The 17,206-nt window shown below is 27.4% G+C and overlaps 2 protein-coding genes across 2 annotated transcripts in view; both read left to right on the forward strand.

Moving 5' to 3' along the window:
* Positions 1 to 17,206, forward strand: part of LOC135125074 (neuropeptide SIFamide receptor-like) — a 123,358-nt gene that overhangs the window by 59,616 nt on the left and 46,536 nt on the right. Inside the window, exon 2 of the mRNA XM_064050404.1 lies at positions 3,728 to 3,827. Within this exon, the coding sequence (XP_063906474.1) occupies positions 3,728 to 3,827 (100 nt within the window). The remainder of the gene's footprint in view (positions 1 to 3,727; positions 3,828 to 17,206) is intronic.
* LOC135125075 (A-kinase anchor protein 14-like) lies at positions 11,742 to 12,226 on the forward strand. The gene is made up of 2 exons (XM_064050405.1): positions 11,742 to 11,777; positions 11,831 to 12,226. Exons 1-2 carry the CDS (start codon positions 11,766 to 11,768, stop codon positions 12,161 to 12,163), a joined length of 345 nt encoding a protein of 114 aa, XP_063906475.1. The 5' UTR covers positions 11,742 to 11,765; the 3' UTR covers positions 12,164 to 12,226.

Raw genomic sequence — 17,206 nt, forward strand, 5'->3', positions numbered from 1 at the left:
TGTGGGGACAAAAAATCTGCACAAATTTCAAACTAGAATAACTGTATTATAAAAGCAGGTATTAATAACGTGATCAACAACATTTATAAAAACAACTTTAAAGAACACAATCTGCACCATATCTACTTGCTTTACGAATTTTTGTTTTAACACGGCGCATTAAATTTGTAAAAGCCGATATTTTTGTTTGCCGTATTTTCAGCAGTATACGCTTCTTTAATTCTGCATCTGTCGAGGCTTCCCATCCATTTTCGTACCCATTTCTCTTTAGGTTTCTCCAAAAACGTTCAATTGGGCGTAGTTGAAGTACGTTGGGAACATTTTTGTCCTTAGGGATAAAAGGAATGCTTAACTCATTATATGCAGCAAAAACGTTAGCTGCGTAATGAGCTGTTGCCATGTCTGGCCAAAATACAAAATTGCCATCCGAATGCTTTTCTCTTATAAAGCGGACAAGTCGAGACCTAATGCACTGTTTTTCATAAATATCTGCATTAACAGAATTTCCAGATGGGCAAATAAACGCAGTAGAATGTCCACGTGACGAAATGGCCAACCAGACCAACAACTTGGACTGAAATTTTTTATAACGTTTGAATTTCACTTTATCATCTACTTCTTCTCCTTCCTTGCAATAGAAATGTTTATTGTTAGCAGTATCGCTACCATCAAAAGTGAAGTAGGATTCGTCATCGATGATTATTTCAGTTCCATTTGAGGGGGAAAAAGCGGATTCAGAAAGATGCCTTAATTTTCGTTTTTGTTCCAACTTTTGTTTTTCTGAATATTTAGGGGCGAATTTTCGCGTTGCAAGTTTGACATTATTCTCCTTTAATATGTTGCTAACATACTTTTTGTCAATTTTAAATTTCGGTCCAATCTTTCTTAGTGAAACACCAAGTTTACCGTGACTTTGATTGACTAAGGCTTCTCTCTTCTTCTGGGACATTTTTCTTGCTGGTCTTCCGCTTCCTACTTGTCTTTCTACCGAATTCCCATTCTCTACTCTTCTGCAAATGCTATAAGTTGTCCTTTTTGATATCCCCATTTAGAAGAAGTGATTAACGGTGAATGACTTTTTTAAATGCATAAGCCTTCTATAAAATTCGGCAATCACAGATCGGCGATCATTTTCATTTAAGTGTTCCATTATTACAAAAAATATTGAAACTTTCAAGAGGAACTAGGCATAACAATTTTTAACAACTGTAAAAAAATGTTATAACGTCAACCGTCATTTTTCTCAAAGCTAACTCGATTTTCGGTGAATTAAAATTTGTGCAGATTTTTTGTCCCCACACCCTTAATTAACAAATAAAGTAAAAAGCTGAAACGAAAAATTGCAAATCGAAAATTTGAAGATTTAAAAAAATTTATTGCAAAAATGAAAAATTGAAACTCTAAAAATTGAATAAACGAAAAAAAAAAGAAAATTTGAAAAATTGCACATTGAAAAATTGAAAAAACGAAAAACTGAAAAAATTTATCTTGAAAAACCAGAAAATTAGAAAATCCAAACATTGAAATATCGAATAATTAAAAAATAAATAAAATAAAAAACCGAAATGTCAAATTGCAAATCAAAAAACGAAAATTTGAAAAATCGAGAAACTAAAAATCTAAAATTGAAGAATTCAAAAATTGAAAACCGAAAAATTGCATATAGGAGTAGAAAAATTGAGAAATGCAATAATTGAAAAATTTCACTGAAACAAGAAAAATTATAAAATTTGAAAAACCTAAAAATTGAAAAATAAAAAAACACTAAATCGAAGCGAAAAATTAAAGAAGAAAAATTGAAAAATCCCAAAATTTAGAAACTAAAAATTGAGAACACGAGAAATTTTAAATCGAAAAATTGCAAAATCTAAAAATTAAAGTTACAAAAAAAAAAATAAAATTGAAAAATCGGAAATCTAAATATCGAACAAACGAAAAATTGCAAAAATAAAACTGAAAAAATCAAAAATTAGAAAATCGAAACATTGAAAAATTAAAATTCAAAATCGGAGAAATTTTAAATTGAAACACTGCAGGGTCTAAAAAGTGTAGAAAAAACCGAAAATTTAAAAAATCTCAAATCGAAAAATTGAAGGAGCGAAAAACCAAAAAAAGTTAAAATTAAAATTGCACATTAAAAAATCAAAAAATGCAATAACTGAAAAGTTTCACATTGAAACAAGAAAAATTATAAAATTTGAAGAACCGAAAAACTGAAAAACTAAAAATTCAGAAATCTAAAATTTGAAGTGACAAAAAAAATAAAAAAATGAAAAATCGCAAATCATTGAACACTGAACAAACGAAATTACAAAAATTAAAATTGAAAAACGAAAAAATTAGAAAATCAAAACTAAAAAAATTTAATAATTTAAAAATAAAAAAAATAAAAAAAACTGAAACAAAAAATTGCAAATCGAAAATTTGAAGACATGAAAAAAAATTGAAAAATTATAAAGTGAAAATTGGAGAAATTTTAAATTGAAACACTGCAAAATCTAAAAATTCTATATAGAAAAATTGAAAATGCAAAAATTGAAAAAATTCACATTGAAAAAAGAAACATTATAAAATTTGGAAAACCAAAAAATTGAAAAAATAAATAAAACAACAAATCGAAACGAATATGTAATTGTAATTCGAAAAATTGAAGAGATGAAAAATTTTAAACCGAAAAATTGAGAACTCGAGAAATTTTAAATCAAAAAATTGCAAAATCTAGAAATTGAAGAAACAAAAAATAAGATAAAAAATTTGAAAAAACGGAAATCTAAACATTGAAAACTCGAAAAATTGCAAATCGAAAAACTGAGAAAACAAAAAAAAACCTGAAGAAATGAAACATTCAAGTCAAAAAAGCTGGGGGAATGTCATTTCCACCACTGGTTTTTACTTTATAGACGTTATCAGAAAACAAAAATCGCAGAAAATTTTTACAATTTTTCAAAAAATCGGGCGCAGTCGGGAAGTTCGATCGAACTAACTTTCATCCAATTTTTTCATGATTCGTTTAAAACACAGAACCCATGCTTTAATAACTTGGTTATTTCCGGTCGAATTTCCAATCGACCCCCATAATTACGCCCTGAACTCCGATTGAGCGAATGTCGGACTCTGCACTTTTACGAATGACCCAATTCGTCGTAAATCTAGTGCACCAGACCCAGAACTGACCCAATTCCTTGCGGTTGTGCGTTTCGTTGCGTTTATGTTCGAATTCCGGTCGAAAACCGCGTTAATCGAGCTTTATTGCGCCTAAACTTGTTATAACTTATTAGCCGGAGCTGCGAATTCCCCGCCAGAAGTTTCCTTTTTTCCGCTCCTTCGACTAACAGAAACGTAATAAAGGGATACAAGTTAAATTAAATCTCTAATTGATACGTGACCCTCGCAGCCGCATTTTACTTATGGCGCTAACCCATTTAATTAGTATTCGTGTGGAGTTGTCAAGTGGGTCTCTGATAAAGTAAACTCTCGTTCGGTCGAGGGTGCTTTTGCCACTTTTCCAACACCCACTTAGGTAAAGAAACAGAAATAAATGTTGCTGGGGTGCAGTGAATGTCAGGAGCGAGGGCGAGTGGAAGTTTGTAATGGGGTAAATTCTACAATTGGCAATTTCTGCTCGTATGGGAGAATGTGGAACTTCGAGTGTTGGAGAAATTGAAAATAAACTATTAAACGATTGGGTGTATTGTGGAAATTTTAATTCAACCATTTTTTTTTTCAGCGTGGGTACTCGGATGGTGGATGTGCAAGACTGTCCCGTATATACAGGGTGTTTCAGTAGCTGCTTCAGTGTACAGTCTAATCGCAGTCTCGTTAGATAGGTAAGTACGAATAGAGCTTATGCAGCTCGCTTGTTATGACAGTATATTTGGTTGCATAATTATTCAGAATACTAACAACTGCAATGTGTTTATCATTGGATTAGTGTTAAGTGATGGGATTAACCTTCACCTGTGTTTAGCAACCTTCACTAAACCATTAATTTAAAAATCTCGGTTATGAGAAATAATAAATTTGTCACTGTCAACGCTTCATTAAAGGTGACTGAAAGCAGTTGGTAGCGATTTATGAGCAGATATTTGTGGATGATTATTCTCACTAATTAATTTTCCATTATTTATGGAAATAGTATTAATAAATCGTCGCCTGAGAACTTATCTGATCTACAGACCAGAGCGCACTCAAGCCAATATCGTCTCTAAGCGATTTATCTATAAGCCGACTTTCGTTAGAGGCCCATCTGGTCCGAATTTACAACGAATAAATGAACATTTTAACGATTTACATTTCCAATTTTTTCGATTTCTCGATTTTTTTATTTTTCTATTCTTCAATTTTTCAAATTTTCGGTTTTCCGATTTTTCAATTAATCTATTTTTGATTTTCTCATTTCTCTCTCGAAGTTGTTCAATTCTTCGATTTTTCGACTTCGCTTTTTTAATTTTTCGATTTCCCAATTTTCCAATTTTTTTGGATATTCAGTTTTTCATTTTTTAAACATTTGATTTTTTAATTTTTCGACTGTTTTATATTTCTATGTCTTAATTTTTCGACTTTAGATGTCTTAATTTTTCGATATTTCAATTTTGGGCTTTTTCAAATTGTTCATTCGCGAAATTTTCGATTTCTCGATTTTTTTATTTTTCAATTTCTCAATTTTCCGACCTTTCAATGATACGATTTCTCAATTTTTGTCCTCATCAATTTCACTACGGTTTTAAATATTTCGATTTTTTAAGTTTTCAAATTTTGACGTTTCTGAATTTTTAGTTTGCCGATTTCTGAAGTAATCTGTTCTGATTTTCCCATTTGCCGACTTCTCAGAATTTCGAATTTTTTCAATTCTTCAATTTTTCGATTTTTCAGGTTTCTGATTTTTCAATTTTTTGATTTTTTTAAGCTTACGATTTTTCGACTATGCTTTTTGTTTTTCGATTTCTCAATTTTCCAATTTTTTAATTTCTCAATTTTTTGGATGTTTCAATTTTTTGGATGTTTCAATTTTTCGACTTTTCGATTTTTGAACTCCTGGATTTTTTGATTTCTCGATTTTTCACTTTTTGGGTTTTCAATTTTTCGTTAAACTTTACATTTTTCAATTTTTCGTCGGTTTTATACTTCGATTTTTCAATTTTTCCACATTTTGATTTTTAATTTTTCAATTTTAAAATTTTAGGTTTTCCGATTTCTCGAGTTTTCAGTTTTTTCCAATTTTTCTTTTCAAAATTTTTCGATTTTTCAATTTTTCAATTTCTCGATTTTTTTATTTTTCGATTTCTCAATTTTCCTGTTTCAATGATAGGTTTTCTCAATTTTTGTCCTCTTCAATTTTACGGTTTTAAATATTTCGATTTTTCAATGTTTGAAATTTTGAAGTTTCTAAAGTTTTAGTTTTCCCCGATTCTGAAGTAATATTTTTTTATTTTCCCATTTCCCGACTTCCCAAAGTTTCGATTTTTTTCAATTCTTCAATTTTTCGATTTTTTAAACTTACGATTTTTCGACTTTGCTTTTTTAGTTTTTAGATTTCTCAATTTTCCAGTTTTTTAATTCCTCAATTTTTGGATATTTCTTTCAGTTTTGGGATTTTTCAATTTTTCGATTCTTCGACTTTTAAGTTTTTCGACTTATTTTTTGGATTTTCACTTTTTTATTTTTTAAACTTTAGATTTTTAAATGTTTCGTCTGTTTTATATTTCTGTCTCTATTTTTCAACTTTAGTTGTCTTAATTTTTCAATATTTCAACTTTGGGCTTTTTCAATTGTTCCATTCGTCAAATTTCCGATTTCTGGATTTTTTTTTATTTTTCGTTTTCTCAATTTTCCATTTCTTTCAGTTTTTTGAGTATTCAATATTTCAATTTTTCGACTTTTAGATTTTTGAACTCCTGGATATATTCATTCCTCGATTTTTCACTTTTTGGATTTTCAATTTTTCGTTAAACTTTACATTTTTCAATTTTTCGACCGTTTTATACTTTGATTTCTCAATTTTTAAAATGTTGGGTATATTTCATATTTTCAATTGTCTGAATTTTTAAATTTTAAATTTTCCAATTTTTCTTCTTAAAATTTTAGATTTTTCAATTTTTCGATTTCTCAATTTTTTTATTTTTCGATTTCTCAATTTTTCTATGTTTCAATGATACGATTTCTCAATTTTTATCTTTTTAAATTTTCCGGTTTTAAATATTTCGATTTTTCAATTTTTCAAATTTTGAAGTTTCTAAATTTTTAGTTTTCCGATTTCTGAAGTAATCTTTTTTTTATTTTCCCATTTCTTGACTTCCCAAAGTTTCGATTTTTTTCAATTCTTCAATTTTTCGATTTTTCAGGTTTTTGATTTTTCAATTTTTCGATTTTTTAAACTTACGATTTTTCGATTTCTCAATTTTTCAATTTTTTAATTTCTCAATTTTTTTGATATTTCTTTCAATTTTTTGATTTTTCAATATTTCAATTTTCGACTTTTCAATTTTTGAACTTCTGGATGTTTTGATTTCTCGGTTTTTTAATTTTTGGATTTTCAATTTTCCGTTAAATTTTAGATTTTTCAATTTTTCAACTTTTCGATGTTTTTGATTTTTCAATTTTTAAAATTCTGTTTTTTTGATTTCTCTACTTTTCAGTTCTTCTATATTTCCATTTTTCAATTTTCCAAATTTTTATATTTTCGATTTACCAATTTTTCTTTTTTAAAATTTTTCGATTTTCCAATTTTTCGATGATTCGATTTCTCAGTTATCCGATTTTTCAATTTTTCAATTTTTTCAATTCCGTAGTTTGGATTTCTCAATTTGTCGATTTTTCAGTTTTTCGATTTTTACATTTTAGATTTTCGAATTTTTATTTTTTGATTTTTTGATGTTTAGATTTTCTGATTTCTCAATTTTCCAACTTTTTAATTTGTCAATTTTTTGGTTATTTCTTTCAGTTTTACATTTTTCAATTTTTCGATTGTTTTATACTTCGATTTCTCAATTTTTCCATTTTTCAATTTTTAATTTTTCTATTGTTAAAATTTTAGGTTTTTCGATTTCTCGAGTTTTCAGTTCTTCTATATTTCAAATTTTCAATTGTTGGAATTTTTCAATTTCCAATTTTCCAATTTTAGTTTTTAACATTTTTCGATTTTTCAGGTTTTTGATTTTTCAATTTTTTGATTTTTTAAACTTACTATTTTTCGACTTTGGTTTTTAGTTTTTCGATTTCTCAATTTACCAAATTTTTAATTTCTCAAATTTTTGGATATTTCTTTCAGTTTTTTGAGTATTCAATATTTCCATTTTTCGACTTTTCAATTTTTGAACTCAGTTTTGGGATTTTTTAGTATTTCCACTTTTCGATTCCTTGAGTTCTCGATTTTTTACTTTTTGGATTTTCAATTTCCCGCTAAACGTTAGATTTCTCAATTTTTCAACCTTTCGATGTTTTTGATTTTTCAATTTTTAAAATTCTATGTTTTTCGATTTCTCGAGTTCTCAGTTCTTCTATATTTCAATTCTTCAATTTTCCGAATTTTTAAATTTTCGATTTACCAACTTTTTTTTCAAAATTTTTCGGTTTTTCAAATTTTTGATTTGTCGATTTATCGATGTTTTAATCATTCAATTTCTCGATCAACTGATTTTTCGATTTCTCGATGTCTTAGTTTTTGGATTTTTCGACGTTTCGTAATTTGGATTTCTCGGTTTTTAGGTTTCGGGCTTTTCAATTTTTCGATTTTCCAATTTTTTGATGATTCGATTTTTCAGTTACCCGATTTTTCATTTTTACGATATTTTCATTGTTCAATGTTTTAAATTTTAGATTTTTTGAGTTTTCAGTTTCTGAGTATTTCCATTTTTCAATTTTTCAAATTTTAACTTTGCTAAATTTTCATTTTAGCGATTTCTCTATTAATCTGTTTTTGTTTTTCCCATTTCTCGACTTCTCAAAGTATCGATTTCATCTTGGATTTTTGATATTTCGACTTTGCTTTTTTAGTTTTTCGATTTCTCAATTTTCCAACTTTTTAATTTTTCAATTTTTTGGTTATTTATTTCAGTTTTGGGATTTTTCATTATTTCGATTCGACTTTTCGACTTCTGAATTTTTCGATTTTTCGATTTTTATTTTTTTGGATTTCCAGTTTTTGGTTTTTTAAACTTCAGATTTTTCAATTTTCGGGATTTTTAAACGTTCGATTTTTCAATTTTTGAGATTTCGATTTATCGAGATTCGGATGTTTTGATGTTTAGATTGTTTTCGATTTTGGCCTATTTATATTTCGAAACATTGAAAAATTGGAACTGAAAACTCAAGAATTCGAAAAACCTAAAATTTTAAAAATTGAGAAATCGAATTATAAAACAGCCGAAAAATTGAAAACTCTAAAGTTTTAAAACGAAAAATTGAAAATCCAAAAATTAAAACGTCGAGAAATCGAAAAATCCAGAACTCAAAAAATCGAAAAGTACTAAAAAGTCCCAAAACTGAAATATCGAAAAATTGAAAATTAGGAGAAAATTTGAATCGAAAAACTGAAAAACCACGAAACTGAACGAAATATTGAAAAATTGGGAAATTAAAATATTGAAAAATTGAGAAATCGAAAAGTCGAAAAATTGCAAACATAAAAAACCGAACTGAAAAATCAAAAACCCAATTTTTCAATTTTACGATATTTTCATTGTTCAATGTTTTGAATTTTAGATTTTTTGATTTTTCAGTTCCTCAGTATTTCTATTTTTCAATTTTTCAAATTTTAACGTTGCTAAATTTTCATTTTAGCGATTTCTCAATGAATCTGTTTTTCATTTTCCCATTTCTCGACTTCTCAAAGTATCGATTTCTTCTTGGATTTTTAGATTTTTCGACTTTGCTTTTTGAGTTTTTCGATTTTCCAATTTTCTAATTTAAAAATTGAAAATTGGAAAAATTTTAAATTGAAAGACCGCAAAATCGAAAAATTGAAGAAACTGAAAAATCTAAAATTGAGGAATCGAGAAATTAAAATCGAAAAATTGAAAAATTTCACATTGAAAAAAGAAAAATAATAAAATTTGAAAAATCGAAAACTTGAAAAAATAAAGAAAACAATAAACCGAAACGAAAAATTGTAATTCGAAAAATTGAAAAATCCAAAAAATTCCAAAATTTGAAAACTGAAAAAACAAAAAAAAATAAAATGAAAAATCGCAAAAACAAACATTGAACAAACGAAAAATTACAAAAGTTAAAATTGAAAAACCAAAAAATCGAATAGTTAAAAAGTAAAGAAGATGAAAAACTGAAACAAAAAAATGTAAATCGAAAATCTGAAGAAATGAAAAAAAAATTATAAAATTAAAAATTGAAAATTGGAGAAATTTTAAATTGAGTCCCTGTAAAATCTAAAAATTGAAGAGACGAAAACTTGAAAAAATTAAAATTGAAAAACTAAAAATTAGAAAATCGAAACTTCAAAAAACGAACAATTAAAAAATAAAGAAAATGAAAAATTGAAACAAATAATTGCAAATCGAAAATTTGAAGACATGAAAAAAATTTATTTTTCAATTTTCCAAATTTTAACGTTGCTAAATTTTCCCATTTGTCGACTTGTCAAAGCATCGATTTCTTCAATTCTTGTATTTTTCGTTCTGAATTTTCCAATTTTTAAATTTTCCAATTTTTGGATATTTCTTTCAGTTTTTGGATTTTTCATTATTTCGATTCTCCGACTTTTCTATTTTTCGACTTTTTTAACTTCACATTTTTCAATATTTGGAGATTTCAATTTATCGAGGTTCGGATGTTTTGATGTTTTGATTCTTTCCGATTTTTCGATTTTGGCCTATTTATATTTCGAAACATTGAAAAATTGGAAAATCGAAAAATTGAAGAACTAAAGAACTGAAAAATCGGAAAACTAAAAATTCAGAAATGTCAGAATTTGAAAAATTAAAAAATATTGAAGAACTGAAAAATCTAAAAATCGAAAATTTAAAACATTGAAAAATTAAAATATCGTAAAATTGAAAAATCGAAAAATAACTGCATTTTTTAATAATTATTTACTAGTTAAACAAAAAAAAATTTTCATGTCAAAATCGAGTGAAACATGTGATATATGTTTGTAAATAAAAGCATCTAAATAATAACCACATCCCACAGAAATTCTGAACGCTTAGAGTCGACATTGGCCTGCGTGCACTCCGGTCTGTGGATCAAACAAGTTCTCAGGCGACGAAATTAAATCTGCAAGCACCCAAACGACAAACCTACATTTCATTGTTTGCAAATCCTATAAACCATCTTTACGACCAGTACCTTCGGAGTCTAGACAATTTAAATTTACAACCCTCACAAATAAAAATATTGCTCCCACTCGTCACAAATTTCCAATATCTCGGATTTTAAGACCCATCAAACCAGCAAAGTCAACAATTAATCTCAAATTACGATTGGTTATTGCGTCTGATGCGTATTCTTAATCGAAAACGCTCCAAATGTTGGCAGCTTATACAAAATTTTCATTTTACTGAAGGTCTGGGGTTTATATTAAAATTCCCTGATATACGAGTGTAATAGGGACACATTCTGACCTTTGCAGTGTCGTCGTGTGAGTTATGGACGATTTTACGATTCGAAGGGTGATGATTTTAACTTGTTGCTTTAATAAAAAATCGGGGATGAGATGATTGCGCGAAGTAGGCGACGAAAGGAAAAAGGACTAGGACGCATCTAACTTATAGTTGTCTCATCACATTAACCTATTTCTTATCAAAACATCGGATCCATCATACGAAATTATCGGTGTGTTCTGCAGCTTTGTTTAAAAGTGGGAAAGCGGCAGTTTTTTTGACCTAGTTGTGAGTGGATTTGGCGTTAATGGCAACTAAATTCTTATCGAGTGAAAAGTGTGACAGAGTTTCCAAGTTTTCGGTGGAGGATTAGAGGAAATGTGTTGGCAGACGTGACGTGACCTGGGGACTTTTCTCCCGTTGCGAACAACATTACAAGAATTTAAATTTAGCGCTTCTGTGGACTGTAATGACGTCACGGTAATATTTTTGAATAGGGGCGGTGGTTTATTGATTGTCGTAAGAGTGGAGTGTGCAAAGTTTCTGTTACTGTTTAGAGTAATTAGAGTTTGAAGTTCTAAAAGGGAGTTGTGTGGCAGACAGTAGTTGAAACATTGTGTTTGTGAGATATCAGAGATAAATGAGGGGTGTTTAAGAAAGGAAAATTAATTTACGCTAAATTAGTCGGGGTGTATTTGAAACAAGGATTTTTTATTTAGTATTATGTACTATTATCAAACTATTACGGTGACAGCAATTTGCTCGAAGATGACCCATTAGCCGCTCTACTAATCACAAACCCTCCAACCGCACTTTACTACCCCAACCCCCGAATCATCCGTCAATCTTCGGAATGTTAATTGGTTCAATTCCGATTTATCCCGCGTTAAATTTATTCACAAATCTCGCCTAAAACAATCACTTTTGGGAAAATAGGTCACCTCACGTTCTCCGTTAAACCCCGATAATCCCGAAATCCGACTTCCTTCATCTCAAAATTTATTGCATTAACATCACCTTAAAAGACCAAACACGATTTGTATTATCTCGACACAATTAACCCAATTGTCGACGAAAATGAATTGTTTAACATTGATTTCACCGATGACAAGGTTAAGGAGAACCAGATGGGTTGGAAGGTTCAGGGCGGGACTTTGTATTATAAAAGACGCGAGAATTTTGCAACAAGCATACTCGACTCAAACAAGCAAAATGTTCAAGCTGGTAAGTTGGAATAGTTTTCATTTTTTTAGTTGTTAAAAATCGTTGTGAAATAGCTGACTTTCGCCGCCGTCTTGGCCTACGCTTCCGCCGCCCCCGGGCTCGTTGCTGCCCCCGTGGTGGCCCATCATGCCATTTCTAGTCACAGCACGGTGGTGGCTCACCCCGTCCCCGTCGTTAAAGCCGCCCCTGTAGTGGCTGTGCATGCTCCAGTTGTGCCCGTGGTGAAAGCTGCGCCCATTGTACCTGTGGTCAAAACCGCCGCCGTTGCCGTGCACGCCGCTCCCGTGGTTCACGCCGCCCCCATCGTGCACGCCGCCCCCGTTGTGCATGCTGTGCACGCCCCTGTGGTGCCTGTAGTTAAGTCGCACACTGTGCTTGTGCACTAATCTCAAAGCGATGAAACGTTTTTGTGTTATTTATTTGATTTTTTAATATAATTTTTACGAGTCGATTATTTTTTATTAGTGACCTTTATGAAATGGCAGCGAAAGCAGTAGCGAATTGGAATCTAGGAGACTATATGTTAAGATGGAATAAATTTGAGGTCGAAGAGGACTAAGAACAATTGGGCGAAGGTTATTAATTTTTTTTTCATTGAAGTTTTCAATTTCTATTTCTGCAATTATTCGACTTTTTAATGTATTGATTTTATAATTTTTTGTTTTTTCAACCTTAATTTTTTCCATTTTTCGTTTCTTCAATCTTTTGGTTTGCAATTTTTCAATTTGTCTTTTTTATTTTGCTCCTTCAGTTTTTAAATTTTGCAATTTTCGATTTAAAATTTCTCGAACTTTCAATTTTTGGATTCCTTAATTTTTCATTTTTTCAAATTTTCGATTTTTAATGTTCCGATTTTATAATTTTTTGTTTTTTCAATTTCATTTTTTTTTGTTCCTTGTGCTTAAATTTGCAATTTTTCGATTTTTCCATTTTTCGACTATTCGAATCAAAAAAATGGAAAAATTGAAAATAAAAAAAAAATAAAAACTAAACATGAGAATTCTGAAAAATGTAAAAACTGAAAATCAAAAACTTGAAAAACTGAAGAAAAGAAATATTGAAAAATCGGAAGATTAAAAATCCAGACACTCAAAAATCAAAAAAATGCAAAATCGAAAAAATGAAATATTGTAAAATCGTAATATTAAAAATCAAAGAAATCCGAAAATCAGATGATGGAGAAATCCATGAATTGGAAACCTGAAAGATTTAAAAATTGAAAAATCGTGGAACCGAAAAATCAAAGATCGAAAATTTGAAAAACTGAATAAACGAAAAAAGGAAAAAATTGTGACACAAAATCGAGAAATTGGAAATTAAAAAATTGGGAAAATGAAAAATAAAAATCTAGATCATGAAAAATTAAAAACTGAGAAACTGATAAATCAATTCAAAATTGAACAACTGCAAATTGAAGAAACTCAAAACTGAAACTAACTAACTAAATCCAGTTTTTTCGAAAATTGTAAGGTTTGATATTTCGAATATTATATTTGTATAATAAAAAATGAAAAAAAAAATGGAAAAATTGAAAAATAATAAAATTTAAAAACTGTAAAATGAATTTTTCCGTTATTCAATTATTCGTTGTTTTCAATTTCTTAATATTTCAATGGTTCAATCAGTGCCTCATTTTACAATTTTTCGATTTCACAATTTTTTCCGATTTTTAAGTTTTTCGATTTTTCAGTTTTTCAATATTTCGACTTTCGAATCAAAAGAATAGAAAAATTGTAAAATTGAAACATTTGAAAATCGAATATCGAAAATTTGAAAAATTGAATAAACGAAAAAAGGAGGAAAAAAACGAAAAAAATGTGACATAAAATCGAAAATAAAAATCAAAAACAAGAACAATTATGAAAATTATGAAACCGAAACAATGAAAAATGGAAAAGTTGAAAAATTGTGATTTCAAAAAATTATCAAAACGAAGAAAAAGAAACGAAGAATTGCAAAATTGATAAATAAAAGAAATTAACAACTACAAAATGAAAATTTTAGAAAATATAAAAACTGGTACTCAAGAACTTGAAAAATTGAAGAAACGAAAAACTGAAAAATCAAAAGATTAAAAATTGAGAAAAATTAGAAATCGAAAAAGTGCAAAATCGAAAAAACGAAATATTATAAAATCGTACTATTGAAAATTTAAGAAATCGGAAAATCAGATGATTGGGAAATCCAAAAATTGGAAAACTGAAAAGTCGTCGAACTGAAAAATCAAAGATCGAAAATTCTAAAAACTGAATAAATGAAAAATTGAGGAAACAAAAAATTTAAAATTGAGAAACTGAAAAGTGAAAAATTGTAGAATTGAAAAATTGCAAAATTGAACAATTGCAAATCGAAAAATTGAAGAAACTCATAAATGAGAAAATTGGAAATCGAAATTCAAAAATTGAAAAAATTAAAGTTGAGAAAATGAAAAAGTTATGAAACCAAAACAATGAAAAATGGAAAAATTGAAAAATTGTGATTTCAAAAAATTATGAAATCGAAGAAAAAGAAGAAATGAAAAATTGCATAATTGAAAAATTTAAAAATTAAAAAAATTAAAAACTATAAAATGAAAATTTTGAAAAATGTAAAAAATGGAAATCAAATACTTGAAAAATTGACGAAACGAAATATTGACAAATCGAAAAATTCAAAAATGAAGAATTGCAAATCGAAAAATTGAAAAAACTCAAAACTGAGAAAACTGAAAATCGAAATTCAAAAATTGAAAAAATTAAAGTTGAAAAAATGAAAAAGTTATGAAACCAAAACAATGAAAAATGGAAAAATTGAAAAATTGTGAATTCAAAAAATTATGAAATCGAAGAAAAAGAAGAAATGAAAAATTACATAATTGAAAAAATTGCGAACATGAAAAATAAAAATCAAGAGCAAGAAAAATTAAAAATGTAATATAGAAAAATTTTAAAATTAAACAATTTTATTGCAAATCGAAAAATTGAAGAAACTCAAAACTGAGAAAATTGGAAATCGAAATTCAAGAATCGAAAAAATTAAAATTGAAAAAACGAAACATGAAACCGAAACAATAATAAATGGAAAAATTGAAAAATTGCGATTTCAAAAAATTATAAAATTGAAGAAAAAGAAGAAACGAAAAATTGCAAAATTGAAAAATTGAAAAAAAAACCAAAGTATAAAATGAAAATTTTGAGAAATGTAAAAACTGGAAATCAAGCACTTAAAAAAGAAATTAAAGAAATCGGAAAATCAGATGATTGAGAAATCCAAAAATTGGAAAACTGAAAGATTCAAAAATTGAAAAATCCTGGAACTGAAAAAATAAAGATCGAAAATTTGAAAAATTGAGTAAACGAAAAAAAGAAAAAATTGTGACACAAAATCGAGAAACTGGAAATTAAAAAATTGGGAAAATGAAAAATAAAAATCAAGATCATGAAAAATTAAAAACTGAGAAACTGATAAATCAATTCAAAATTGAACAATTGCAAATTGAGGAAACTCAAAACTGAAAAAACTGGAAGTCTAAATGCGAAAATTGAAAAAATTATGAAACCGAAACAATGAAAAATGGAAAAATTGAAAAATGGTGATATCAAAAAAGTGGTCAAAGATAACTAAATCCAGTTTTTTCGAAAATTGTAAATAATAAAATTTAAAAACTGTAAAATGAATTTTTCCGTTATTCAATTATTGGGAACTTTTTCAATTATTCGTTTTTCCATTTTTTCGATTTTTAATTTTTGATTTTTAACTTTTCAATTTTTCGATCCTTCACTGCTACAGTTTTTCGACTTTCGAATTTTTGGGTTTTCCAAATTTTCGATTCGATTCGTTTTTTCTTTTTTCCAATTTTTCGAATTATTGATTTTTTTCAATTTCTTAAGGTTTCAATGGTTCAATCAGTGCCTCACTTTACAATTTTTCGTTTTATCAGTTTTTCGATTTTTCAATTTTTTTCGATTTTTAAGTTTTTCGATTTTTCAATTTTTCAATATTTCGACTTTCGAATCAAAAAAATAGAAAAATTGTAAAATTGAAACATTTGAAAATTGGAAAATCGAATATCGAAAATTTGAAAAATTGAGTAAACGAAAAAAGAAGGGAAAAAACGAAAAAAATGTGATATAAAATCGAAAATGAAGATCAAAAACAAGAAAAATTGTGAAACCGAAACAATGAAAAATGGAAAAGTTGAAAAATTGTGATTTCAAAAAATTATCAAAACGAAAAAAAGAAGAAACGAAAAATTGCAAAATTCAAAAATAAAAGAAATTAAAAACTATAAAATGAAAATTTTAGAAAATACAAAAACTGGAACTCAAGAACTTGAAAAATTGAAGAAACGAAATACTTAAAAATCAAAAGATTAAAAATTGAGAAAATTAGAAATCGAAAAAGTGTAAAATCGAAAAAACGAAATATTGTAAAATCGTACTATTGAAAATTTAAGAAATCGGAAAATCAGATGATTGGGAAATCCAAAAATTGGAAAACTGAAAAGTCGTCGAACTGAAAAATCAAAGATCGAAAATTCTAAAAACTGAATAAATGAAAAATTGTGAAAATGAAAAAATCGAGAAAAATTGAGGAAACAAAAAATTTTAAATTGAGAAAATGAAAAGTCGAAATAATGAAACTGTAGAATTGAAAAATTGCAAAATTGAACAATTGTAAATCGAAAAATTGAAGAAATTCACAACTGAGAAAATAGGAAATCGAAATTCAAAAATTGAAAAAATTAAAGTTGAAAATGAAAAAGTTATGAAATCAAAACAATGAAAAATGGAAAAATTGAAAAATTGTGATTTCAAAAAATTATGAAATCCAAGAAAAAGAAGAAATGAAAAATTGCATCATTGAAAAATTGAAAAATTAAAAAAATTTAAAACTGGAAATCAAATACTTGAAAAATTGAAGAAACGAAATATTGAAAAATCGGAAAATTCAAAAATCAAGAATTGCAAATCGAAAAATTGAAAAAACTTAAAACTTAGAAAATTTGAAGTCACAATTCAAAAATTGAAAAAATTAAAGTTGAAAAAACGAAAAATTATGAAACCGAAACAATGAAAAATAAGCTGAGAAATTGTAATATCAAAAAATAACAAAACCTAAGAAAAAGTAGAAACGAAAAATTGTAAAATTGAAGAATAAAAAAAAATAAATATTATTAAAAGAAAATTTTGAAAAATGTAAAAAGTGAAAATCAAGAACTTGAAAAATTGAACAAACGAAATATTGAAAAATCAAAAGATTAAAAATTGAGAAACTTAAAATCGAAAAAATGCAAAATCGAAAAAATGAACTATTGTAAAATCGTAATATTGAAAATTAGAAAAATCGGAAAATCAGATGATTGAGAAATCCAAAAATTGGAAAACTGAAAGATTTAAAAATCAAAAATCGAATAAACGAAAAAAGGAAAGAAAAACGAAAAAATTGTC

Source organism: Zophobas morio, unplaced genomic scaffold, assembly GCF_036711695.1.
Source record: "Zophobas morio isolate AGI-343-1 ecotype UQ-CSIRO unplaced genomic scaffold, CSIRO_AGI_Zmor_V1 ptg000008l, whole genome shotgun sequence".
Lineage (NCBI taxonomy): Eukaryota > Metazoa > Arthropoda > Insecta > Coleoptera > Tenebrionidae > Zophobas > Zophobas morio.